General features: G+C 42.3%; 1 protein-coding gene across 1 annotated transcript in view; it reads right to left on the bottom strand.

Moving 5' to 3' along the window:
- The window catches only part of LOC129720279 (probable serine/threonine-protein kinase nek3), a 44,936-nt gene extending 26,613 nt beyond the window's left edge, over nucleotides 1-18,323 (bottom strand). Inside the window, exon 1 of the mRNA XM_055671736.1 lies at nucleotides 17,844-18,323. Within this exon, the coding sequence (XP_055527711.1) occupies nucleotides 17,844-18,323 (480 nt within the window). The remainder of the gene's footprint in view (nucleotides 1-17,843) is intronic.
- Nucleotides 18,324-26,333: the final 8,010 nt, after the last annotated feature.

The following is a 26,333-nucleotide window of genomic DNA, read 5'->3' as shown; positions in this document are numbered from 1 at the left end:
ACCTTAATAGAGGCTCGGCTGGTAATAGATATTTGCGCTGAAACTGATGTGGTACCATTTGCTGACTATAAGGCTGGAGTTCGAACGTCGGTTTATGACGACCCTGGATGGTTGCGAATTACCTTACCGAAAGCTATGAATTACCTTACCGAAAGCCAATTGCCAATACGGTCGAAGAATCGGAGGTGTAACGAGCGGAAAAGGCGTCTGAAATTTTGAAATACATTGTGGTTCTCCGCAAATCTGCTGATGACAGCTAGTGGATTAGACGATTGTTGAACTTGCAAAAGAATTTAGTTTTTTCACAATAATTATACTGCGTTGTGTGAACAGAACAGTGCATCTGTGCCTCCGAAATTTACTCGAGAATGGAGTGAGTGCACGATGACGCTGCTGGCCGCTAATGGCGTTGGCTGTTTGCGGTGTTTGTCATTGCTATACTGAGCGTGCCTGTGGGGAATATGGTAAATATCGAGATTCGGGGAACTTAGCCAACACACTTGCTCTACTACAGGTAGCCCAACAGGCGCAGAATTGTATCAAAGAGTTCCTCTAATAATCACGCACATAACTTGATGTTTACATTTACATAGCCTATGTGGCTTTATTAATGTTATTGAACAGATGAAGAAATACGCTCGTATAATTTTTGTTCGCAAAACGGGCAGCGAAACAAATCGAAGAATTTGCAAGAAAAATGATGTAGCAAAATATCTTCAATTTGATCTTCAATGAATTTTCAATTTGTTGCTCACAGATTTTATGATGCCTCGTGGAACCTACGTAGGTTGGAAAAAGGCTTTTGGACGAAGTGTTATTTACCTGGATTATTGATTCTGTGCATCAAGTTAATTTTAAGTTAACTTAAATTAGTTGAAGTTCATTCACTTAACTAATCTCATTTAATCTTTGTTGAACTGAAACTCTGTTTTAAGCATGAGGCAGGTATTTGTCAAAATATGTCATGAACAAAATTTTTCAAACGGGTCGCAAATGTCAATCCGGACGTTACCGGATGAGATATTTGCGAGGATGTGATGTTATGAACTTCCATTCCCCCGATGATTATATGATCGGATTCCGCGAGATTTGATAACTCTTTCAATATTGAAAACGCTCGAAAATACGTCAAAATCACTAATTTCGAAAACTTCTTAAGAGTAGCTATAATTTTTAATAACGGAATTTTTATCAACCGGTTTATTAGCATTGAACATAAAAAATTCATTTGGTGCATAATATTGATCGATTGTCATTTTTTTTGACGCCTGGCACACTTGGTTCGATTCCCAAAAAATGCTTGAAAATTGCCAATGTTTACAGCGCTCTCAGCATATGATAATACCGTTTAACGTTAATCGAGTGATGGTATATTGTGAAGCATTTATTTAAGCTGCAGAAAAAAATATAGCGGCACCAAAAAGCGACATAATTGTTTTTTCTTATTTTGGCCAGATTTTCGTTCTAGGTACTCCTCTTTGCGACCGTGCCACTTGTAGCTTAACAGACACGCGGACAGCAGAAATCTTCTTTATTACTTTGCTCATAAGTTAGCACATATGCATGAAAAAATAACAGAAGAGCAACATTAAGTTGGATCCCGACAGCTTATTTGAACATTTGTTTGAACATTTCTGAAACATTTCTCCGAGTCTAGGTGATGAAAAAGTGATAATTATTGTTTGCCATTCCTACTGGTTCTGAAAAATAATCCGTCAAATTTGGATTGCTTTTCATTGAAAGTACATTTTCGTTACGCGGTATCCTTTTTGACAACAAATTTACACATATCCATTCTGCGCCCCTTAAGCTACCTGTAATGCAAGTGTGTTGGCTAAGTTCCTAAGAATCGCGATATTTAGTATGTTTCCAAACACACGCTCAGTATAGCAGTGACAAACACCGCAAACAGCCAACGCCACTAGCGGACAGCAGCGTCATCAACAAATAAACAAAACGTAGAACTACGTGAACAATAAAACACAAATTTCTGTACAAACGACTTATGAATTACGAATTATGACGTTAAAAATTACATTTTCGTGAACCACAAATTAAGAGCTTTCGATTGATGTATATATCATCGTTGTCCGATTCATTTAAAGAAAAATCATGTTTCAAGATGGTTTGACTCAGTTTTTTGAAAATTTCTCGGAAACCACCTAACCACAAATTACCACAAATTGGATTTAGAACTCACAAATTAACCATTAAACATTGGTGATAAAAGAAATAAAAAAATTACTTTGTCAAGCCATCTTGATATATGCACAGGATTAATAGTGTATTGTGACAACCTGTGTATGAAATCAATCCTTTTTTTAGTAATTTGAACCTTTATTGTTTTAGCCACTAAATGTTTCAAATCATACATATACGATTCTTGCAGAAATTACATTGCTGTCACTCGTCACTCCTCCACATTGGTGCCACCAAAAGAGAAGCAAAGTCGTAGAAAAAATAGTTACGGACTGACGATAATCTTTTTGTCTTTATGGTTACCAATAAGTTTCGTAGTGAATAAAGAGTAAGGTGAGTAAATGTAGGTCATCAGGATTTTTTTTCTTTCTGTATGCCTGAAGAGCATTGGGTTCTAAAAAGCCACTGCGACATTCAAGCTTTTTTGTCTTTTGTGGCGGGCCCCGATTACTGTGCACAGGTTACGGGTTGCTCATACTCATTGATGGAGTAGAACTGTTTTGTTGTAAACTTGTACCCCAATTAGGTACAACATAATTGATGGAGGTAATGACCTGCTTGGGATTTGAGCTCCATACTTGGTATGGAGGTAAGGTGTAACTTCCTAAGAAGTTGTATCTAGAGGAAGCAAGAGCTTCGCAAAAGCAAAGCAAATGCACTGAACTCTCTGGTTTTGGATTCGTTGATCCACGGCTCCTGGATGAGTGCAGCCGCTAGCTGCTTTTTATCTCCTGCCGTTTGGCTGGATCGGAAGATGATCCGGGTATTGGTTGGCGGCTGCCAACAGCGGTTAGGCTGGTTGATGGAAGTTGTTCTTCCTCACTGTCTCCGGGGGGGAGGGGGGGGGTGCGACTGTTCGGTGGTTGATGCACTCTTGCGAGTCTTCAGCAGAACCGTCCGAGCAGCCGCGGGGTTGCATTATTTTGGTGGTGGCGGGGCACTCCAAAGGGAGCATCCTGCGCGTACCTTCTCAGCCGCAGGGTTGCGTTTGGGTGGTTGTGGGGCACTCACGGAGTAGTTGCCCGCGCGTATCTTCCCTGACGTTACGACGGAGTCTTTCCTGCCTGTGATGGTTTGCCTTCCGCTTACCTTTCGGATGCGTGCTTTGCCGAAACCGTAGTGCAGCTCGTGGTTTCCACTCTGAATAAGTTCAGCCGATTTTTCGTCAACATCCAGAACCAGCTCGACCGCGCTCTTTATCAATTTGCGGTTACAGACCCGCCACATTTTGGTAGAGACATGGTCGTTTTGATTCTGGATTGAACAAAGAATCTTCTTGTCCGGAAAGATCGCACTGTCCGCGAGGTAACCGACATAGCGTCTGGCGTACCACATATGAGTATTTCAGTCAAAAACCTGGCCAAAATACGAAAAAAATTTTTCAAGTGTTCCTCGTGCTATTGATCCTTTTTGGATTCTCTGATACTTACTACTTTGTATGCAGGCCATTTCGAAATTATCTAAGTTGTTTACAAACTACAGTAACTATCATAACGTTGTTATTAATTAGAGCCCATGAATAAGTCACAAATTGTTGCACGAAAACTATAAACTTCCACTCATGTTATTGTAACAACGAAGGTATGTTAAGTAAATTTGTATCGGTAATGTGTTGTATAGGTTGAAAAAACTTGTTGAAAACAAGGCATTACCATACACGTGTTTTTCAGGTTCTTTTGATCGACAATTTTTTAAGGTTATGTGTTTCTCAATGAGTTCCAGAAAGAAAATCTGCCCCATGCTCACCCATTCGTAATTGCGACCAATGCGAAGTTGGAACATTCAGATTTGCTGAATTTTTGTTTTTATTGAATAAGCACATTTATCATGCCTTTGTCATTCATCGATTGTAAATATTTGATTATTTTCTTCAGATTTTGTGATAACTTGTCGAGAAATACCCTATTCGGGTTTATTACGCAATGCTATGGACATTCGATAATTAAAAAGTTCCTGATTCTGGAGGAAAAACTTAAAGAAACCTTCAAATGTCACCACAAAAATCAAAACAATGATCGAGTGGTAAAAGTCTCACAAAAACCCCAAATGTCCTCCAAGAAGCACACGATCTTAAGCTGTCAACAGAGTCGCTTCAAAATTTAGTTTATATAAAATTGACAGCTTCGAAATATGACAAAATTGGTATAGCTTAACCATAATGTTGTAAAGTTAATGAGAAGCTTCGCATTTATGTCGTCCAAGCAAAGGACTGATGGCAGTGATCGAAGCAAGAGACGCAAAACGCAAACGAGAAATTGTACCATTGGATGAGTTGAGTAACGCAGTTCCAATGACTCAATGATCTACTGGGAGCACGGCGGTTTCCAACATTATTAAGACCATATCAGACGATCTTTTAAAAGTGAGTGATTTAAGAGACGCTTTAAAAGTAGCAGATAATAGATATTATTGACAAAAAAGTATTCACCAGAACAAGCTCTTACTATATTTGTACTTATTAGAATTGCAGAATAATAGCAGAGTTGATATATCACTGCTAGGTGATTAGATCTTGATGAAATCTTGTTAATTATAAGTTACACATAAAATATGTAGCTTAACAAAATAAAACCACGTTAGGACACATTTGCTTTCTGAAAATACATTAAAATAATTTTGGCCAAGTTCTTGTTCTACGTACTCCTATGTGCGTACGTCAGATCCTTCGTATGGTATACACGAAGCTGTGCTTCCTCCCACGGTACGAAAGAAGGTACCTCCAATCACTGCATTGTGTCGGTGTCGGCACAGGCAAGTTGCAGGGAGCCATTTTTTAGATGGCAACCGTTTAACTTGGGCTTGGTGGTCGGATTTTCTTGATCAGCAATGTGATCGAGGATGGAGGCCAGGACAGTCTGAAGCTGGTCCGTTGTGAAAAGGGAGCTGGGGTGGGTAGCAGAAGTAACCGAAAGGCTTATAGCTCCCGACATGTCCCTAAATGTGGCCGTTGGGAGCGGCTTTGGACCCGATGACACCAAACCAGTGCCGTTCCGCAGTTTTTTAGGATGTGGACACTTAGTACTGGTGTTTGGGGGCACCAAGTCGTCCGACCGGTGACGCTTGACGGCGACTTGGTTTGTTTGAGCAACCTGCTCTGTCGGAAGGAGGGCCAGCTTCCTGGCTTCTTCGTACGAGAGACCGAAGCGAAGATTTTTGCTCAGTCGCCGCCTTTGCGAGTTAGAAAGTCGCTTGACAAGGGGTGCCGATGATTTTGGGGTTTCCTTCGTCTTCGGGTTGCGAAGAGGGTCCATTTGACTTTCGTCATTCCCTTGTGGAGAACGAAGGATTAGGGATGAAGCAGAGGATCGAGAGGTTCGCTGTCGAGGTTGTAATCGCCCTCATACTCCATCTCCACAGTTCCGCTCGATGCGTTTGTTTTTGGAAGACTGCGCTCAGTTTAGTCTATGGTTGCCGGCAAAGAAAGGCTGCCGATGGCCGAATTTTGTGAAGTTCACAAAATTTCCACGAGTCGCTGAGTAAGGAAGGGTCCGCTGCATCAGTGACCCGAGTGATGCAGTAAGGGCTAATTACTGTGAAGGGTGTCCACACCAGACATTTCGGTAGACGGTCCCTTGCTAGTCAAGGCCGTCGAAAGGTGTATGGACACGCGGCCGAGAATGGCAGCGCTCGAACAACTCGACGCAACGCTCGAGCTCTCGGCGAACAGGCGGAACATTGCTGGTGACCTGAAGCAGAGCCTCTTCCTGCTTCGGATCACCATTGACGAAGCCAGGAAAGAGTTAGAACTCGTAGCTCGAGTGAAGGTGGCCGAGAAAGCAGCCAGAACCAGGAGGGCGACTGCATCCAAAGAGATGCAGAAGAACGCCCCCTCGTTCGCGGCTGTTTGCTCTACGGGGCAGGTCGCTAAGCGATCGTGGCAGTCCCCGGGGGAAGCGGCCCCCGGTAACACCAAGAAACGGTTGGTCGTGCTACTCCCACGGGATAACACACCAGCCGGTTCAAGGTCCACCGAGAAACCGGCCGAGGTGAAGGCTACGGGCAACCCTTGGACTATCGTAGCGTCGAGAAGGTGTGACGCGCCAAAATGGCGGAGCGGCCAGAGGACCAAAAAAGGTCACAAAGGTGCGGAGAATGGGTGATGCCCTCATACTCAAGACGGACGGGTCCAAGTATTTGGAAGTCTTGAAGAAGATGGGAGGGGAAACCCAGCTCGAGGATCTGTATCCGCCGGAGTATCCGCCGATCTCGCTCTGAACAAGGGGGCTACCTACAAAACGGTAGCCGAAAAGGTCCTAGGGAAGGAGGTGTAAGTGCGGGCACTCACTTTAGAGGTAACTCTCCGGCTTAAAAACCTGGACGAAATCACTGCGGGATGCGATATTGCACAAGCCTTCAAAGCAAAGTGCGGGGTGGAGGTGGCTAAGGAGTCAATCCGCCTCCACAAAGGTCCAACGGGGACTCAGGTAGCTACCTTCCTACTACCGTCGGCGGACGCTAACTTGGCCCTGAAAGAAGGCAAGTTGAAGGTCGGCTGAATATGTGAAAGGGTACAAACCCGGACACATATTCAAACACCTAAAACCACTCGGAATCAACCGGAAATTCGTGTACCGGACCATAAATCGGTACCTAGCGACCGAAGCCACCGAGGACAAGGCATGATCTGGACGACCAAGGTCTGTGAGAACTCCAGGGCTAAAAAGATTATACGATATCAGATTCGCCGCAATCTCGCCCAATCTGCACGGAAGCTGGCCAGGAACCTTAAAATGAACCGAGAATCAATCCGCCTGCTTCTGCGCAATGATTTAAAACTTACACCATACAAAAACAGGTGGTTCATGGGGTTACCAAAGCTACAAAGGACAAGAGGTACGAACGGTCGCGGGAGTTGCTCGGTTGGCGTGCAGGTGACGAGATTATTTTTTCGGACGAGAAGCTGTTCGTTTTGGAGCAAACAGTCAATCGCCAAAATGATCGAGTTTGGAGTGTGAGCCTCCAGCAAGCTCCTGCGGGCAAGCTGAACGTTTCCCGGTTCCAAAATAAGACGTCAGCGATGGTTTGGGGAGCAATTTGCAAGAGAGGTAAACTGCCTCTTATTTTTATCGATAAAGGGGTCAAAATCAACGCAGCGTACTACCTGGACACGGTTTTGAATAAAAATGTTCTGCCTCAAGCTGAACTATTGTTTGAAGACGATTTCTACTGCTTCCAGCAAGATGGCGCCCCATCCCACACCGCAAAGGTTGTTCAGGCGTGGTGTGAGGAAAACTTGACCGATTTCATTTCGAAGAATGAATGGCCTCCGTCGTCTCCGGATCTGAATCCACTGGATTATTTCGTGTGGGAATACATGATGTCGAAGCTGAACGACTATAAAATAACAAATTTGGAGCAATTCAAGCGAGTTATCACGAAAATCTGGGAAGAGATGCCGATGGAGCACGTGCGCGCCGCTTGCGACGAATTTCCGAGACGTCTGAAGCTGGTTCGATCAGAGAAAGGTGGTGTAATTTCGAGATATCGTCTGTGAAGTATCTTTATGAGGTACTGAATAAAGCTATGAAAGCCAGATTCAGATTTTCTTCTTATTCTTTGAAATATTGAGATTTTCCTGTGTGACCGAACTTTTTTGTAACCCTGTACTGCAGTTGCAGGTCAGATCTTGTTGGAGGCTTCGGCAACGCTCAACCTAGATCTAGGCAACGTTGGGAGCAAAAGTACATACAGCAGAAATGATGCGGAGTCGATCATTGACGTGACGTTCTCCAGCCCAAGACTGATAAAAAACTGGAGGGTAGACGATGGCTACACTAATAGCGGCCACCAGCCTGTCTGCTATGGTATAGACAACAACGAAAGGTGGCAAGTGACGGGTAGAGCCAACACTCCGACCGTTCGCGGGTGGAAGACATCGCACTTCGATGCCGAGGTATTCGAAGAGGCAATAGAAGAGAGCGCGAGGGGGGCAGTTGGCTCCGCCCGACTGCTGACCAAGTAGTTGTCATGCAATCGCGGGCGTGCGACACCACCATGCCTAGGACTTGCTAACCTAGAAATGGGAAGCCACCGGTTTACTTGTGGACGGACGAGATAGCCGACCTTCGCAGTGCGTGCCTCTGTGCAAGACGGAGGATGCAGCGTGCGCGAAATGAAGATGACAGGACAGAGCGCCTCTCAGCATTCAGTTCTGCATGATCGATGCTTAAGAGTGCGATAAAGGCCAGTAAGAGGGCCAGCTTCGATAGGATATGTGCGAGTGCCAACACAAATACGTGGGGTGACGCCTACAGGATCGTAATGGCCAATATTAAAGGCGCGCAGGCCCCTGCAGAGCGATCACCAGCGATGCTGGAGAATGCGTTCAATAGTGCCAGTTGGGACTCCATAGTGCTCGCGCTCAGGAGCATCCAGGTACCGGTGTCGCTGTACAAGATTCTGGAAAATTATTTCCAGAATCGAGTACTTGTTTACGACACGGAGAAGAGCCAGAAGTGCGTCCCAATCACCGCAAGAGTTCCGCAAGGCTCTATCCTGGGTCCGGAATGTCATGTATGACGGATTGTTGAAACTCAAGTTCCCTGTAGGGGTTGTGATCGTCGGCTTTGCAGACGACATAACGCTGGAGGCTTACGGCGAGTCGAGCGAGGAGGTCGAGTTGATGGCCGCGCACTGTATACGCAAGGTCGAGGACTGGATGCGCTTCAGAAAACTGAAGCTCGCGCATCATAAGACGGAGGTCACGGCTGTGAATCGGAGCAGCATGTGCTGGTCAGAGTCGTAGACTGAACCATCACCTCAAAGCGATCTCTGAAGCTCTTGGGGGTTATGGTGGACGACAAGCTCACGTTCGGGAGTCACGTCGACTATGCCTGTAAGAGGGCCTCATCGGCTATTGCAGCACTATCTCGTGTGATGTCCAATAGCTCAGCGGTTTATAGCAGCAAGCGAAGACTTCTTGTCAGCGTGGTTTCGTCCATACTTAGGTATGGTGGGCCAGTGTGGTCCAAAGCGCTAGGTACTAACAGTTACCGCGGTGTGCGGCCGCCTCCCAGATTGTCCTGAAGCTGCAACGTGTGTGGCGGGTCAACCACCAACACGCCAGTGGTAGCTAACTACCAGTCTCCAGGTAGTTAGCTAGGAGGTTATAAGACTAAAGAGAGTGCATCACGCTCAAAAGCCACTCCCCGACGAAATACTTAACCATCGTTCCGAGAAGACCAGGGCTGGAGACTGGAGGGGGTTTAGTGGGTCGAGACAGGGATCAGTAGGTGTTTCGGGGAGTGCAACTACCCCAGCATCTCTCCCCTAGTATCATCCCCACACCTTGAGTTCTCTTCTCGGGTGTCTGTTCGCAGATTTCCCCGTCACCTTAAAAATAAACCTTCAGTCTGATGTACTTCTCTGTCAACTTTTCGAGGGTGCGTGCTACGGTATCAATGTCTTCGATGAAGCCAAAGGAGCTAAACAGATCTCCAGAATATCGTGCCACTCGTGTCTCAATACCCGTCCTGCAAAGCACACCTTCCAAAGTAAAATTAAAATACAAGCACGATAGTCTATCACTTTGCCGTAATCCTCTTTGAGATTCGGAGAGACTCGAGAGCGTACCAGAAACACGAATAAGGCATATCACTCGATCCATCGTCGAACTTATCGTGCATTATCTGATAGATCTGTGTGGGCACGTTGTATTCATGGCATTTCTGCAGGACCTGATATACCGCGAATATTTGGTCCGTGGTGGCGCGGGCATTCATGTGATTGCAGGGTAGTTGCAGCAGTCAAACTTGTCGCCCTTTCTGTAGATGAGGAACATGGTACACTCCATCCACTCCTCCGGTACTACATTCTCCTCCCAAATCTTACTAATAGCCCAGTGTTGTACCTAGGCCATTGCTTCACCACCATATAGATAGCCTGTCATTTATATAAAACCTCATTCGATTTTTCCCTATCTGCAAATGTTCCTATAGGGTAACCCCTCCGATATTCATCTCAGTACCTATATTCATCTCATCACGCCTTTTTGATCAATTTATCGTCAAATTTTACCATATTTTCAACGTAAAATTTTCAACCACTTGACAAAATCGAGAAGCAAATAGATTTAATTCTAAAAATTTGTAGAAATTTGACGGTAAATTAGACAAATGAGCGAAATAAGATGAATATAGGTGCAACTAGCTGTTGAGATGAATAATGGAGCGATTACCTTATGTACTTTTTGTTCAGTCATTCTTCAATTTTTAAATCCTGCGTTAGGTTCAAAGTAAAGTTGCTATTATTCTTCATATTTTCTGCTGTTTTTTTTTTTTTTTGGTTTCAACTCTATGTCATGCCATGCTGCCATCAAATAGGTTCAGTTTTCAAAGGGACATATACAGTATATTCTTTCAGTTAACTAAAAATCTCTGTAAAAATGCAAGAATAATTAGTTTGCAGATGTTGTGTTCAAAAAATTGTTTAAAAACAAACAATTGAAACTTGAGTTAATTGAAAAATACTGACGAGAACATAGGAAAATATAATTTTATTGTTTAGCTTTAAAAACTGAAAGAAAAGAAAAGAATAAACTGTAACATTGGTACCTCTGTTTATACTACCAACAACAAACAATTTTCGAGTACATTCTATTCACCTATTCTCATGTATCTTGTTTAGCAATAAACCATGTGTGTATACGACGATTAGCAAACACTAAAACTCGAACTGCTCGAATGGCGAATTCAGAATATCCTGAATTAAAATGCGAGTATCTTCTGACCTGCTGTATTTTCACGAACAAAGCAATCGAAATGTCGGCTGCACCATGGAAGGGAAGCGTGTAACCAAACACTACCAGTGAGATCCAATTGGCTGATAACATTCAGCCAAGAGGATCGAACTAAAAAAACATATTCAACCACTGGCTCCAACCTTGAAAGCGATGATTTTGCAAGACCATCAAGATCGATCTCGGGTTTCTATGCCGGAAGATTTCGGTATGGTACAAATATTGAAAAAAAAAGTTCAATCATCATTTATTAATAGCACATCGAGGTGTTGTCGAAGCATTCGTGTACATTTGGGTGCTGCTTCCAGTGTACGGTGGATCATTGCTAGGAAGTCATTAGTACGAAGTGAATATATTAATGCGACCTGTTGACTTAGCACATCTGTAAAAAACCATCTGGGACGACTTCACGGGGTGCATCCTTCACTTATTTTGCATATCAGCAGCAGTACCAGCAAACGGGGCTAATTGTTCAGAGATGCTTTTATTGATATCGTCATTACCATCGACATCACGAACGGCAGAAGCAGCAGCATCTATATCATGGTCACCACCATATAGTCGTCAATTCCAATGTTCACTTTCCTGTTGCAAAATATTCCATTCATCTATAGCTCAAACTCACAATAGAACACCTCAAAAGCTAGGTGTTCTATTGTAAGTTCAAGATTTGGTAGATTTCGTTAAACTTCGTTGTTGTTATGTATAATGTTTTCTCTCACGATCTCGATACCTACAGCAGCTCTACAACTGGTGCTCGGTTGGTCCAACCAGACATTCTGTCCTCAGTCTTTCAGCGCTTCTTCCACACACTCACACATTTTTAGTTTGAACCAAGTCTCTTAAGAGATGCCAAAAGAGTCATACCAAATCGGAATGCTCGTGTTCCTATAACTCTTGTTTAGACCACAACCAAAGTGTTTACCATTTTCAGGTCCAACAAAGTCACTCATAATTCACATATCAGGGGGTGCCAGAGTTCATAGATTACGTATTAAAATTTTAGTGCCCCTATGATAATTAGCGGTGTAATATCAATGATAAAAACTCAATGTTGGTTAAGATTTCTATAACAAGAGACACCCTATGCGGGTCCCACACGGCGATGTCCTCCGTTTGTGGAATGTAAGGCTGCCGCTATGCTGCTGCTAGGTATATGCTGATGCCACACTGAAACGTTGCGCGCGCAGGTTATTCATTATGCACTATCGTTCGGATGACCTCCCGGAGTGAATTCGAAAACATCCCCACCGAGTGAGCGCTCGAACGGGGACAAGAAAACCATGCTAAGCACTATTGTCATGGTTTAATTTGTACGATTTCTGCTGAATTGATTTGATTAAATCGTAATAGTCAACGATGTGACCCGGAAAGGTGATGACACTCGAACACCCCGTTCCCCCGTCCAACACCCGGTCTCGGGCGACGAATGTTGGTAGGTATAGAAATATTTGAAGAAATTTTTTCCAACATTTCAGATGTCAAGGTTCAACTATTCCATGATAATAGGGAATGGAAACGCGTGTGTTAAACGTGTTTTGGTGTAAAAAAATGTACCCATTGATTGATTTAGCATTCTCACTTTTCATAATTACGCACTTCTTCAAATTTCCATAATCACGTACGAAACGTCCAGCAATGATTGATGACAGTAATTGCTCGCACAAATCTGGCAAATAGGTGTAAATGGTGCGGATTTGTGCTCAGGCGCTCAATCAATCACCTTTAAATGGTGTTATAGTGTGAAATACTAGGGATTACCATTAGCAGGGCACGTGTTTTATGCGTTTGTGACATGCGAAAAATACAGTCTTACGGGTGCCAATTTAACAAAAAAAAGGTTGAATATATTTCATTTGACACTATTATAATAGTAGGAATTGAATTTCAGTAAGTATGTGCTTTAATCACTTCTAATAGTTCATGAATGAAAGACAAAAAAGAAGAGAAATTACAAAACTACTAACATCAGAACGTTACTAATAGTTGAATGGATGTAGAATTTTTTCACCACGACGACCTCCCTTGATTTTTCTACGAGTATTTATACCGAAGCCCTGAACCTGTCGCTCTTGGGTCGTATTGCTAAACGATTCATGGAAAACCCGTTCGTCGTGATGAATATGAATGAACTTAGTGTGAAAATCTGAAAAAGAGCTGCACCCGGACGAATTCTCAACACTGGCGATCGTGGATTGCACTTCCTCAACCTGCTCCCACCTCGATAGTCGCATTTGGATTAGGTTCAATATATGAATCTGTGGGTTCAGTTGTGTCGTGTGACCAAATGTTCGATATGTTGATGCAATGTTTTTTTTCTGCATAATTTCTTCACAACGATCTGTTTCGCATATTTTCACGTTCATTGTCATTGCCATAATCGAAAGAAAATATTAGAGCGTAACACTTCTGCGCCATCTAGGAAGACCACCCAGCATATCATCTTGACATAACTCTTTCGCTACGCTACACAATGAACAAATAAGGAGCGCTAATAAGTGACAATAGTTCGAGCGAAGTGACCGTCAAAACTGCGCCCAACTATTATGACGGACTGTGTCCGTTTTTATTAGCTTTGATTTCCTCCAACGGAGGCGTAACCTGCTTAATCAAGACTGATTATTGACTCCATTCATCTATGTTGCCATCTCATGCCCAGCTGAACTGCGAGAGTCTCACATTCACACGCCGAACCGTCATCCCGCGAGCTGTTCTGCGAAACGATCTTTGATTGATATGGGAAGGTTTCCGTGTGGCAGTCTGCTTTCCGCGCTGCCAGCCATCACAATCAGCGATTAAATTGTATGGAAATACACCATCACAAGTTTCGCGGGCTAGTTTATAGCCGCAAGACTAATTGATTAGGAGTGCGCTTTGTTGATTTCGGTTTCAAACCAAACGGCGTCGATGGTATTACTATAGAAGCACGTCTCGTATTAAGGAAGTGACCATATGACACAGTTGGAGTGATCATGCACCGCTTCAATCCGCCTTCGCGCTTCGGTGTGTAATGAGAGATATGTGATAAGCGAAACTAATTTCTGAATGTTTTATTATGTCGAGCCCTGAATCGAGCTTCAAAGGTCACTTTATAGATGGTACAACACGATTCCGAAGTTTAGAAACCCCATGGAAGCAGGTCTCCTATAGACAGACAGAGAGAGAGACAGAGCGAATGGTTTGACGATCGGTGCTACATTGGATAACGTGTGCGTGTGTGGTTGTGTTTGCGTTTGTGTGTAGCGGAAATCACACGTTCAACGGCATTCGCCAGCACGGGACTCCGATGGAGGTTCGAAAATTATCAATTTCACCAAACCCGTCGACCTGCGCATGCACCGCTGGGGCCGTCCCAGACTGGCATGTGAGGGAGTACCAATGAACCCGAAGTCTACATATCGACCTTCTCCGGCGGAGGCATGTTCTCTTTCTCTCAGCAATAAAATTACTGGTAAATTTATTACGGACGAAATGAAGCATAAATTTTCCCGTGAAATATTGATCAGCACGTATCTATCGTTCGTTTGGCAGGAGCTACAACCTAGACTATTAGCTGGTGAGAGGGACGATCTGCAAGAGCGAAGGAAACAAAAAAACATGCACTCATTTTTTCCGACCCAATGCACTGCTAATCCGGGACAGACAGACGCTGAATCCGAAATGCTCACACGAAAATAAAAATTATGAAAAAAACTCACTCCCACACGACGACGAACTTTGTTCACAGGTCTAGTGTTTTGTATCCCCAACCCCGCTAACTGTATCGCGTAAAAATTATAGAACGAAGCCCACAGTCGATGGATTGTGGAGCTTTGGGAAGTCGAAAGGCGTGTTACGGTTCTTACACACGCCGCAGCGATATGGATGGGAACGAGTGAGTGATGCAGGAAAAAAAAAAACGCGAACGCAAAATCGTGGTACGAACATCATCATCATCATCATAACCATCATCATTATCATCAGCACATATCAAAGTCATAACCGCCGAGAACGATCTATAATTCAGCTCCATTTCTTAATAAATTGCATTCAATTGATCACGACAACTAAAATGAGAGCTATCATGAGCTGTAAGCGATAGCGAGACAAGGTATGCCGACTGAGAGCTGTGGCACCGATAAAATATGGGTAAAATTGTGGCTCCGATTTCGACGGGTGAGGTGCTTTTCATAAATCTTCCGGCTCGTTAGAGGTGCCCTTTCGGTTACTTTCGGACTATCTAAGTCAATTATGGTTCGCCGAACGGAAATTTATCGTAGAACGGAGTGGGTTTCAATATGGTATGGTTTTTTTTCTAGTCCTAGTGTTATAAAAATATATCGTATATGCATTCTTTCTATACGCAAAATAAAATATAACCCCGCAGTAAATGAGGAATTTTAATGTAGTATTATGTTTATTCCAGTTAATTCTAGATTTTCATGAATTTCAAATACCTACCATTAAAATGTATAAAAACGTAAAAATTATAACAAAGTATAAACAAATCTTAATAGACAAAAATAATATGAGGTGTCGTACACAAATTTGGTAACGCAAAAACCTGGATGTCAGACCCCCTTCTCCCACTATGTCACAATATATAAGGTTCGATAGGTCTCCACCCCTCCCCTACGTAATGCTGAACATCCTGAGGGGGGCCTAATTTTTAATTCTGTGCAAACATCACGGTTACACAGTAACTGTCTCTAATACCCCCCCTCCTTCAACCCTTTGTGACAATAAGTACCACAAACTCCCTCTCCCACTTCATGCAATACATAATTTGTGTTCGACGCCTAACAAAATCCGAAATTAAGCATAATTCAAAACAATGGAATGGAAAACTCTCACATCAGAAATATTTCAGCAAAGTAAATATAACGTTTTCTTTGAATTTTTCCCTCCTAACAATACTCCATTTTGAAAGTAATCCTTTCGTTTAAATCATAAAATTAATTTCGAAATGATTCCCAAATTTTATTATTTAACTACCATTTTCTATCAATACAACTTCATTAATCCGAACATGATGAAGTTCAATACTGGACAGATTTTTATAATTTGTTTATTGTTTCTCGTCTTCGAATAAAAATCGTACAGACTAATTATAGCTTATTCTAATTTATAATTCTATTTTTAAAAGCCATTTTCGTCATACCCAGTTCATGGAGGTCACTGACATCGTTATATGCTTTCAGAAATGCATTATATGCACTATCACGTCCGTAACTAGTTCTGTGGAACGGTAAATTAATCGTGGAATAACTTCGGAGGGCTCGCGGGGGTACATTAAAATTGATGTGTCTAAATTCACCGGATCATTCCACGGTAGTTGGCATAAAGCATACCGAATGAACTGCTTTTGTATCCGCTTTAATTTCACGGCGTGCGCTAGTTGGTATGGTGCCCAGACTTGAACTGCATACTCAAGGATGCTCCGAACCAATGCACAGAAGAGGGTTTTTAGAGTGTATACATCAGTGAAATGGCGCGACTGCCTTCGAATGAGTCCGAGCACTGCAAACGCTTTGGCTGCAATGATTGAGACATGATCATGAAATCGGAGTTTAGAGTCTATTGTGGCTCCTAGATCGCGAATAGGAGTGATCCGCTCCAGGACGTTACAACAGATGTAATATGTATGGTTTACAGAGTCAGAGCGTCTTGTGAATGAGACAATTTTGCACTTCGCTGCGTTCATTTTCATGCCATTTTGTGAACACCATAGCGAAAGTTCGTTAATGTCGTCTTGCAAAGCCAGACAGTCCAGAGGTGACGATACTACTCTATAGAATTTGAGGTCGTCAGCAAACATCTGCTTCTGGGACTTCAGTCTAGTGCATATGTCGTTTACAAACAAGACAAATATAAGCGGACCCAGTACGCTTCCCTGTGGGACACCAGACGTGAGGACGAACTCTTTGGAACACACGGAGTTCACGCAGACTGAGGCTTTACGGTTAGTGAGGTATGAGTGTAGCCATCCGGTGATGTGCTCTGGAAACCCCATACGTTTAAGTTTTTCGATGGCATAATCGTGTGGTACAACATCAAAAGCCTTAGAGAAATCGACGTAGACAGCATCGACTTGTTTTCTGTTCTCAATTTCAGGAAATAGTGCGTTTGTATAACACATCAGGTTTGAGGTTGTGGACCTTTGTTGCACAAACCCGTGTTGGTATTATGATATAAGCAGTCGTGCTACTCTATATAGCACGACATGAACTAGCGAGTCGAATATCTTCGCAAGTGAGCATAGTATTGATATGCCACGATAATTGTTGACGTGGTGAATATCGCCTGTTTTAAGGATCGGTACAATGCGTGCGGTTTTCCAGACCGTTGGGAAGATCTTCGATGAGTGCGATAAGTTGAAGAGGCATGAAACAGGATGAGCCAGTGATGCTGCGCAATTTTTGAGAAGTAGAGGCGAAAGCCCGTCCGCTCCAGCGCCTTTTGTGGTGTCGACATTTTCCAGTGCTTTTCGAACCTCTCCAATCGAAAACCTTATTTCTGGTAGACTTATGTCATACGAATTTACACTCTGGAAGCATTCGGGACGTATCACAGGGGACGATGTACTAAAGACACTTTGGAAGTAGTCGGAAAATAATTCAACAGCTTCATCAGCCGTATTTGAGGTTTTACTCGCATGTTGTAAACTGGACGGTACTCTAGGGCCAGCCTTCAGTGACTTTACATATTTCAAGAAAGAAGCCGGATTTTGCCTTGGGTTTTGTTGTACATTTTGCAAATACGCCCTGTGAGTATCAGAAGATTCTTATACTTGGGTTTTCGACTTGAAGAAGCTTTTTCTCATTTTCCGAAGCATGTTCCTTGAGTGGCAAAGTTCGGGAGTCCACCAAGACCTGCGAGTTGATGCGTGGGGCGCACGACGTACAAGCGGAACATGTGTGTTGATTACCTCAAACAGTTTATCATAGAAAGTAGACATATCCAAATCGACGGATTCGTTAACCAGATGCTGTTGCCAGTCGATAGAGGCAAGAGCATTATTCAGCACATCAAAATCGCACCGCCTGAAATTTAGCTCCACTTCGGCTGGTCGATCCGCAGCATTTAACACATCGCAACGAGCATCGAGCAATACAACGAATGGTCTATGATGACAATCAACTGGTAGCAGCGGGTGTGGGGGCTCGTCTACTTCGACTTCATCCGGCATGTTACTGAAGAGCAAGTCCAGCCAGCGCCCATTCACATTTGTGAGATTGTTCAAAAAACCACAGGCGAATAGTGTTTCAGTAAGTGCTATCTCTTGTTCAGACGATGCATTACTGGGCAAATAACCGTTCAGATCCGCCTCACATTGCCATCTTAGGTGTGGGAGGTTGTAGTCCCCCAGCACCATTATAACGTCAGTATTGTCGACCTGATCAGACATTGCCCCGATTGCTGCAGAGTGAGCAGCGTACACATCAGCACTGGAATTTGGCCGTAAGTATATGTATACAGCAGATGTAAAGTGAGCGACTTGGAAGGTGGACCCTAACAGCAACCTGCTCAAGATGGCTACTGTTCGGCAGTGAGATCAAAGTGCTTGTGATGTTATTTTTGATTGCAATAAGCACACCACCACCCCGGGATAGTTCACTGGTACGCTCACTGCGGTCACATCTAAATAAGGAGTAGTCGGATGACAACTCCGAATCAATGATGTCAGGTCGGAGCCAGGTTTCAGTAAAGACTAAGACATCGTAGTCACAACTGGAAAGCAACAGTCTCAGCTCGTTTGTTTTGGTACGTAGGCCCCGCACGTTCTGGTAGCACACAGTCAGATAATTTTTTACGGTGGTACTCTGTGATCTGGAAGCGTAGTGCGGATCAGTAGTGCATGCGGAAGAAACGGAAGTGTACTTGCCGTGACTAACATTTTGGAAGCCCCGTTCCCCGCTACCACACGCAGGACCGGGACGACTGTTGAGCGCTGGCGGCAGTGGCACGACTGTGGTGGGGGGTTCGGAGGATTCCACAATGCTAGAGTCGTTGCGTCCCGGAGTTGTCAGCGAGTCGACCGTAGAACGCCGTGTGTTGGAGACTGGTGGCCGAGGGTCAAGTTCTAGCGGGCTGGAAGCGCAGTGCTGATGAAAATGATTACCGTAAAATGATTTGTACTTGCCATTGATGAGTTCTTGGAAGCCCCGTTCCCCACTTCCACACGCAGGTCCGGGATAACTGATGAGCGCTGGCGGCAGTGGCTCTCCTGCGGTGGAGGGGTCAGGGGCTACCATAATTCGAGAGTCGGTGCGTCCCAGTGGCCAGAGAAATGTGGTTGTAGCTGGTGAAAAATCGGTTGATGCGTTGGTCTTCGTGTCTACGAGGTCTCCATTTGCGAAGAGCCTATTCCGTGCTGGGGGGCAAGAGATCGCTTGTTGGGGTTACCTCTATGCGGGGAGCATTCGGTGTCTTTTCTTGAATTTGTGGTGCCCAGAAGTTTTTTGCATTAGTGCCGTCGAACTCCCGGAACACAACGCCACGTGGCTAGGTTTCCACGTCAAGCGCGATATCGCGGTATTTTTTGTCCATTCCAACTTTGAAAGATATGAAGTTCATCGTGCTCAAGTCGGCGTTCCTTTTCAACAAAGGAATTACTTTAATTGGCTCGTTGCACTGTAGACTCTCTTTAGCGAGCTCGACAATAGCCTCAGTTTTGACACTGGTATGAATTCTCGACAAATATAACCAGAAAAGTTCCTTTGGAGGTGAGACTGTCATTATCGTCGTGAAGAAGATGACTTCGTTCCGACTAGAAGTGGTAGATTCGTTTTCGTTTGTTCCTCGCGGCGACGTTTTTTTGGAGGCTCTCTAGCTTCATTTCTTGAAGAAAGTGGTGTGGATGCAGTTTCAATGATCTTTTTGGAAAGTTTTCCACGTGTTCACCATTGGCTTCAATTGCCTGTTTCAATTCGCTAAGAGCTTCGGCGTGTCGATCTTGGGTTGATGAAACGGCACAGCTAACAGATGACATAGCTTCCTTGAAGCGAGTCATTTTCATGAGCTTTACACACTCGTCGCACATCCAGAGAAGATTTAGATTTTGACGTGGGACTACGTCTTTCTTCACTATATTAAGGTACCTTCTGGGATAACTGGATTGAACATGTAACGTTTTTGGTTGGCGAAATGGAAGATTTTAGATGCCAATAGCGCTCAAACAACTGTTCCGATCTCAATAGTTAATATACCGTTGGAAAGCTGAAACATACAAGATTTGTATAACATGATAATTTCAGTTAACATTTTCTTATTACTCCGTGAAAATTGCGGGAAAGTTTGAAGGTCGAATATCCACATACATTTTTCATACGATTGATATATTTCCCTAACGCAGACTTCAAAAACATAGACGAAATGATTCCACGCATTCAGTTATTGGCTAGCAATGCCAGCCAATTGGCATCGCATTCATCACCCAACGTGAACGACGAAGAAAGAAAGCAGAGACGCTTCCACGTGATTGGTTCTTCCCCCAATTACCCAAGTTCCCCACCCCACACTGAGTGACACTATAAAAGGACATTTCGTGTTGAGAGAAGCTCATTCCCTGGTAGCAATGAGCGATCTTTGAAAAAAAAATCGATTCTCCTGCATCGATTAATCAAAATAAATAAAATCGATTCATAAGAAAATCGAGGCTGGAAAATCGATTCAACAAAAAATCGATTTTTGTTCGGTATAAGCTTTTTACGACCTTTTTTGGTTATATTTATGGAGATTTTGTTTTGTTTGCGTTTTCTGGTGTATCAATCATGTTCAACGAGTTTTCGTTCACAACATCTACTAACGATACGGCTTTTTTAGTTTATTGCCAAACTTTTTTACCGCGTGTACTCTTTTGGCGGTTTTTTTCTTCTAAGAATTTTCGTTGTCGCTCATCCCATAGACCATTTCACGAGACGTTTGTGAACTTGATTCATGAACGAAATTTTGACAGAAAGTTTGGAACCGCTGACATAATGCACGTGAAAGCATCATCCACGTCAGCAGGATCCGTGACACCTGTGAGTTCGTGAAATGGTCTTTTGTTTCGGATGCACTAAGAGCAATCCAAACCTGTATAATTGGGTTGTTTAGCTATTCACGGATTTCCGATTTTTATATATCATCCAAAAGAGTGTAACTTTCTAAGTAAAACGTGATTTTTCAAAACTTTATATCATTTTCCTTCGGTTTTTAAGAAAAAAACAAAAGCTCTAAATCGCTACAATGACAGTTGGTAGTTGGGCGATCTGTCATCGTAGCGGTTTGGAGCAAATTTCAAGCAGTTTCAAATCGTGATTCAAAAAGCGAAGGACAATGATATATATTTTTTTTAAGTCACGTTTTACTTAGAAAATTCAGATCTTCCAGATGAGAGAAAAAACTGAAATAGCTGAGCAACCCAATTCATAAAAAACTCGGAACATCCGCAGCACAAACTCAAATAAACAAAAATGGCGAGCGTGACAACATGCAGAGCAGAATGCAGCACGGCATATGCACGAACATTTAATTCAACTTTTGCAATATTTGGGTTAACGAGTACCCCGCTACTCATAGTTGAAAAATAAGCGCATATGCCTTTTCTACCGAAATCAAAAAATTGGTGGTTGATAGTAAACACCCACAACGATAGTAAACAACATCCCTACGGAAGCCAATTTGCAAAAAGTGCACTTGCAGAGGTAGCAAATATGAAATAATGTTGGCTAATGTCCAAAATGGTAAATTCAATATCCAATGCAATGCAAAATTTCAGCTCAATCGGAATTTAGGAGTATTTGGTCTAAATTTCACTTTCTCGACTTCTGAATAAAAGCACAGTTTGTAATGTTTTTTTTTTGTGCCAAATGTCTTATGCCTTGTTCACACTATAGCAGATATCACGTGATATCGCGTATCTTGAAACATACATACATCTAGTTTTCACGGAAAATTTGGAGTATGGGATCTGAAATCAAGATGAGCAATATTACATCATGTGAACGGGTTATTAAAAATACATAAAACGTCAAGGTCGGGTGTTATCCAAAAAATCGAAATTTTGCTAACTGTGAACATTGAACACTACTTCGAAATAAAACTGTCAAAGTCCATTGCCACCCCAATCTACACCAATCAGTTAGTAATGATTGTATACAATATATGTCAAACTTTCGAGGCGGTCTTGTGGTCGGTATTTTATATTCAGTTCGAGGTGCAAACTTATCACGAGCCGTTCATATGAACCGGTTCTTAGAAAAGAGCGAAAGAACGAACAGCTCACAAAAAAGAACCACGGTTCTTTAAGCGCAGCAGAACTGTTTGGTTCGCGTGAACCCGAAGTTTACCGAGACAACACGAACTGTCAACGCTCGTGAATCATTGTGAACCATGAGTCAGTTCAGAGCCGCTCTTGCAAAAGAGCCGTTTCACCCACCCCTAATCCTTGATATATTTCACAACGCATGCGTATTAGCCAAATTTCATACGGGTTTGTCTATTGATGTCGCGTTTACAAAGGCATAAAAATGGTTACTGCGTTAAAAATACTTGAGGGACTTAATTTGGCTGCGGATTGTTCTTTTTCAGCTCGACGACAAGGTTATCCAGCTTCCCTGACCTACAGAAAACGTCAAAATGGGCAGCGTGCCCTATCCGCCATTACCGTTCGTGGAAAGCAGGATATTCTGGAACCTTGTGGGGGTGGTGACATACTCATGAAAAAAGTTGTCATGGACGTAGACAATTTTTTTAACCAGCAAAAACATTTGAAATGCGTTTTCCTCGGCTTCATGTCTATTGAACTTTAGCCCATTCTTCAACTATGGTCATCCCGGTAAAAAATTGACACATTTTTCAGATCAGTGTCCGAGTTCCGAGCACACACTTCTTCCGAGAAGAAAAAAATTTTGTATACTATCAATGAAGAAACTTTCTTCTCTTCAAAAAAAAGTGTTCTCGGAATTCGGCCGCAGATTACGTTAGCAACTATAAATGCAATCACTATTGTCTTCAATCCGTTTTGCACACATTTATTTTTCAGGCGAAAAAAAAAAAACGATCTTGCCATCCAAAGGATCGATTCAGTAGAAGATCGCGCGCAGAGAAATCGATTCAAAAAATCGATGGATCGGCCCGAAAAGATCGATTTTGCAAAAATCAGATCGATTTTGCCCATTGCTATTCCCTGGTCGACCGTCAAAGCGAACAGTTCGGCTTCCCTTCGATCTGAGTTGGACCCCACCAGTGATAATCTAATTCAGATATCGTTGTTGGAATACAGCCCGAAACAGGACGTGATCGGAAATGGGGACCATTGGAAGCCGTTGGAAGGGACCATTGGAAGACTTGGAAGCCGTTTGGATGCTGCCGATGGTAATTTGTGTAGGTATAGTGTGTCGTATACCAAGTGTGTGTGACTGAGTAGCGTTAGCGTGTGTGTGTGTATGTGTGTGTGAATGTGTGTGTGTGTGTGTGAGTGTGTGTGTGTGTGTGTGTGAATGTGTGTATGTGAATGTGTGTGTGTGAATGTGTGTGTGTGTGAACGTGTGTGTGTGTTTGAATGTGTGTGTGTGAATGTGTGTGTGTGTGTGTTAATGTTTGTGTGTGTGTGTGTGTGTTAATGTTTGTGTGTGTGTGTGTGTGTGTGTAAGTGTGTGAATGTGTGTGTGAGTGACGTGTGTGTATGTGTGAGTGGCGTGTGTGTATGTGTGTAAGTGGCGTGTGTATGTAAGTGGTGTGTGTGTGTATGTGTGTGTGTAAGTAGCGTGGGTGTGTCTGAGGAGCGTGTGCTTGTGAGTAGTGTGGGTATATAGCGTGTGTGTATAACGTGTATGTGTGCGCAAAAATGCATTCATCCGAGGTAAATTTATTTATGAGAGAATGTTTTTATAGGCAACAAGTTAATTATTTTTCCTTTTAATTTGTATGCTATGGTTTATGACAGGTGTATGTGTTTTTTGTGAAGTGTTCATAGATTGTTGTGTTTGATATTTGTACGTTTGGTGTGTGTTATATACTATGGCTATGGCAGAATTAAATCTTCACACCCACAATAGTCCCACGTCAAGCCTACGTTTGTGCACTCAAGCACATACCCTTTAACTTTTTCATATGTTCCAAAAAGTTGATTTTGCTGCTCGCAGAAAAAATAGAAGAGGTTGTGTATTAGACACAACCAACAGGTTATCGTAGAATTAAGAGCGCAAGGTCAACCTAATTGGGTTCGATTTACTGCCTCTGGTTATTATACCAGTTCCTCGAATACTTATATTGGATTGTGTTTTGATGGATCTCAACATCTGCGTTCGAATCAAGGCTTTACATTTTTCAATAGTTTACTAGTTAGCATCATAAAATTGAATTTCTTGCATTTCAATGGACGATTAGCACATTTTTCAACCACTTGCTGTAAGAATGAAAGAATTCCGTCAAAAATTTACTGAGTTATCAGCTTTTGAAATAATACAGTTTTCATGGCACTCTCGATGTTTTTGGTACTTCAATTTGCATTCCTACCCCAGAATATTGTCGTATGACGTAGTTTCACGTCCAAAATTAACTCACTTGCACTCTGGTGAGAATACATAGATATACACCGCAGTGCGCAATGCTGAGATAATACAACAGTGATGGAGGGATGCCTGGATTTATTTTTCTAAGTTTCGAGCTGCAAAGCAAACGCAACCTGCTTCCCTAACCAGGTGCTCTGGTCATTTGATACATTCTGTAGTTATTGTGTGTTAGTTATGTCCTTTCGTATGAGAAAGCTCACCCCAATTATTTCTCCCTCCTCAGTCCGTGCGTCGATTTGCACTCCAGTGTGGGAGCAGTTGATTCCTCAATGAAAGATACTCTTCTACATACTAGTGATTCTCTGAGGAGAAATGACTTTGAGAAGCTGTGTTTTACCAAACAATTTTTGATTTTTCGTACGTACACTGAACGTAATTTAACTTTAATAAACTTTAATCATCTGTACACCTACTTAAAATAAAGTAGAAATAACCTTTTTACATATTTTTGCTCTATCTCTCGTACCATTTTACTCGCTTTCTAGTTACTTCTACTATCCCACTCTCTCTCCCTTGTTTTATTTCTTGTCGCTTCATTTTTTTTCTCGTTCATTAATTCTTTTTATTTTCTTTTTTTCTCTCTTTCTTTAATTCTTTCTGTTTTTCTCCCCTCTTTCGTTCCCTTCTTTCTTTCCTACTTTCTTCCCTGCTCTCTTCCCTTCACTCTTCCCTTCTCTCTTCCCTTTATTCTTCCTTTTATTCTTCCCCTCTTTTTTCCTATCTTTCTTCCCTTCTTTCTTTCTTTTTTTATTTTTTGTTTCTCTCTCTCTGGCTCTCTGTCATTTATTCTTTCCCTATATTTTGTCTCGTTTCTCTAACATTAGCTCTAAGCTTTTGACTTTTTCTCATTTTTACATTCTTCTTTGTCTCTCTTTTTTCCTCTTTCATAAGTATCTCACTGTCTTCAATTCTCGTTCTCTCTATCTCTCTCACTCATTCTCAATTCTCCTAAACTCTTTCTCGCCCATCTCGTGATTCAAAAATTTACGGGTCACTGAAGGCAAAGTATACTGCCATTGATTTTGACTAATTAAAATTAGTGTAAAATATTGCAAAAAAGTGAAATGATATTCCAGGATACCTATGATCAATGTAAGGACTTATTTTTCTAGACATAAAAGGTTTTTTTTTTCAGTATATATATTGTGTCTAAAAAAATAAGTCCTTACAGTGATCATAGGTATCCTGGAGCATCATTTCACTTTTTTGCAATATTTTACACTAATTTCAATTTGTCAAAATCAATGGCAGTATACTTTGCCTTCAGTGACCCGTAAATTTTTGAATCACGAGATGGGCGAGAAAGAGTTTAGGAGAATTGAGAATGAGTGAGAGCGATAGAGAGAACGAGAATTGAAGACAGTGAGATACTTATGAAAGAGGAAAAAGAGAGACAAAGAAGATTGTAAAAATGAGAAAAAGTCAAAAGCTTAGAGCTAATGTTAGAGAAACGAGACAAAATATAGGGAAAGAATAAATGACAGAGAGCCAGAGAGAGAGAAACAAAAAATAAAAAAAGAAAGAAAGAAGGGAAGAAAGATAGGAAAAAAGAGGGGAAGAATAAAGGGAAGAATAAAGGGAAGAGAGAAGGGAAGAGTGAAGGGAAGAGAGCAGGGAAGAAAGTAGGAAAGAAAGAAGGGAACGAAAGAGGGGAGAAAAACAGAAAGAATTAAAGAAAGAGAGAAAAAAAGAAAATAAAAAGAATTAATGAACGAGAAAAAAAATGAAGCGACAAGAAATAAAACAAGGGAGAGAGAGTAGGATAGTAGAAGTAACTAGAAAGCGAGTAAAATGGTACGAGAGATAGAGCAAAAATATGTAAAAAGGTTATTTCTACTTTATTTTAAGTAGGTGTACAG

The sequence above is a fragment of the Wyeomyia smithii genome, chromosome 2 (genome assembly GCF_029784165.1).
Source record: "Wyeomyia smithii strain HCP4-BCI-WySm-NY-G18 chromosome 2, ASM2978416v1, whole genome shotgun sequence".
NCBI classification, from domain to species: domain Eukaryota; kingdom Metazoa; phylum Arthropoda; class Insecta; order Diptera; family Culicidae; genus Wyeomyia; species Wyeomyia smithii.
The sequence above is the reverse complement of the archived record's forward strand: the minus strand, read 5'-3'. Positions and strand labels throughout refer to the sequence as shown.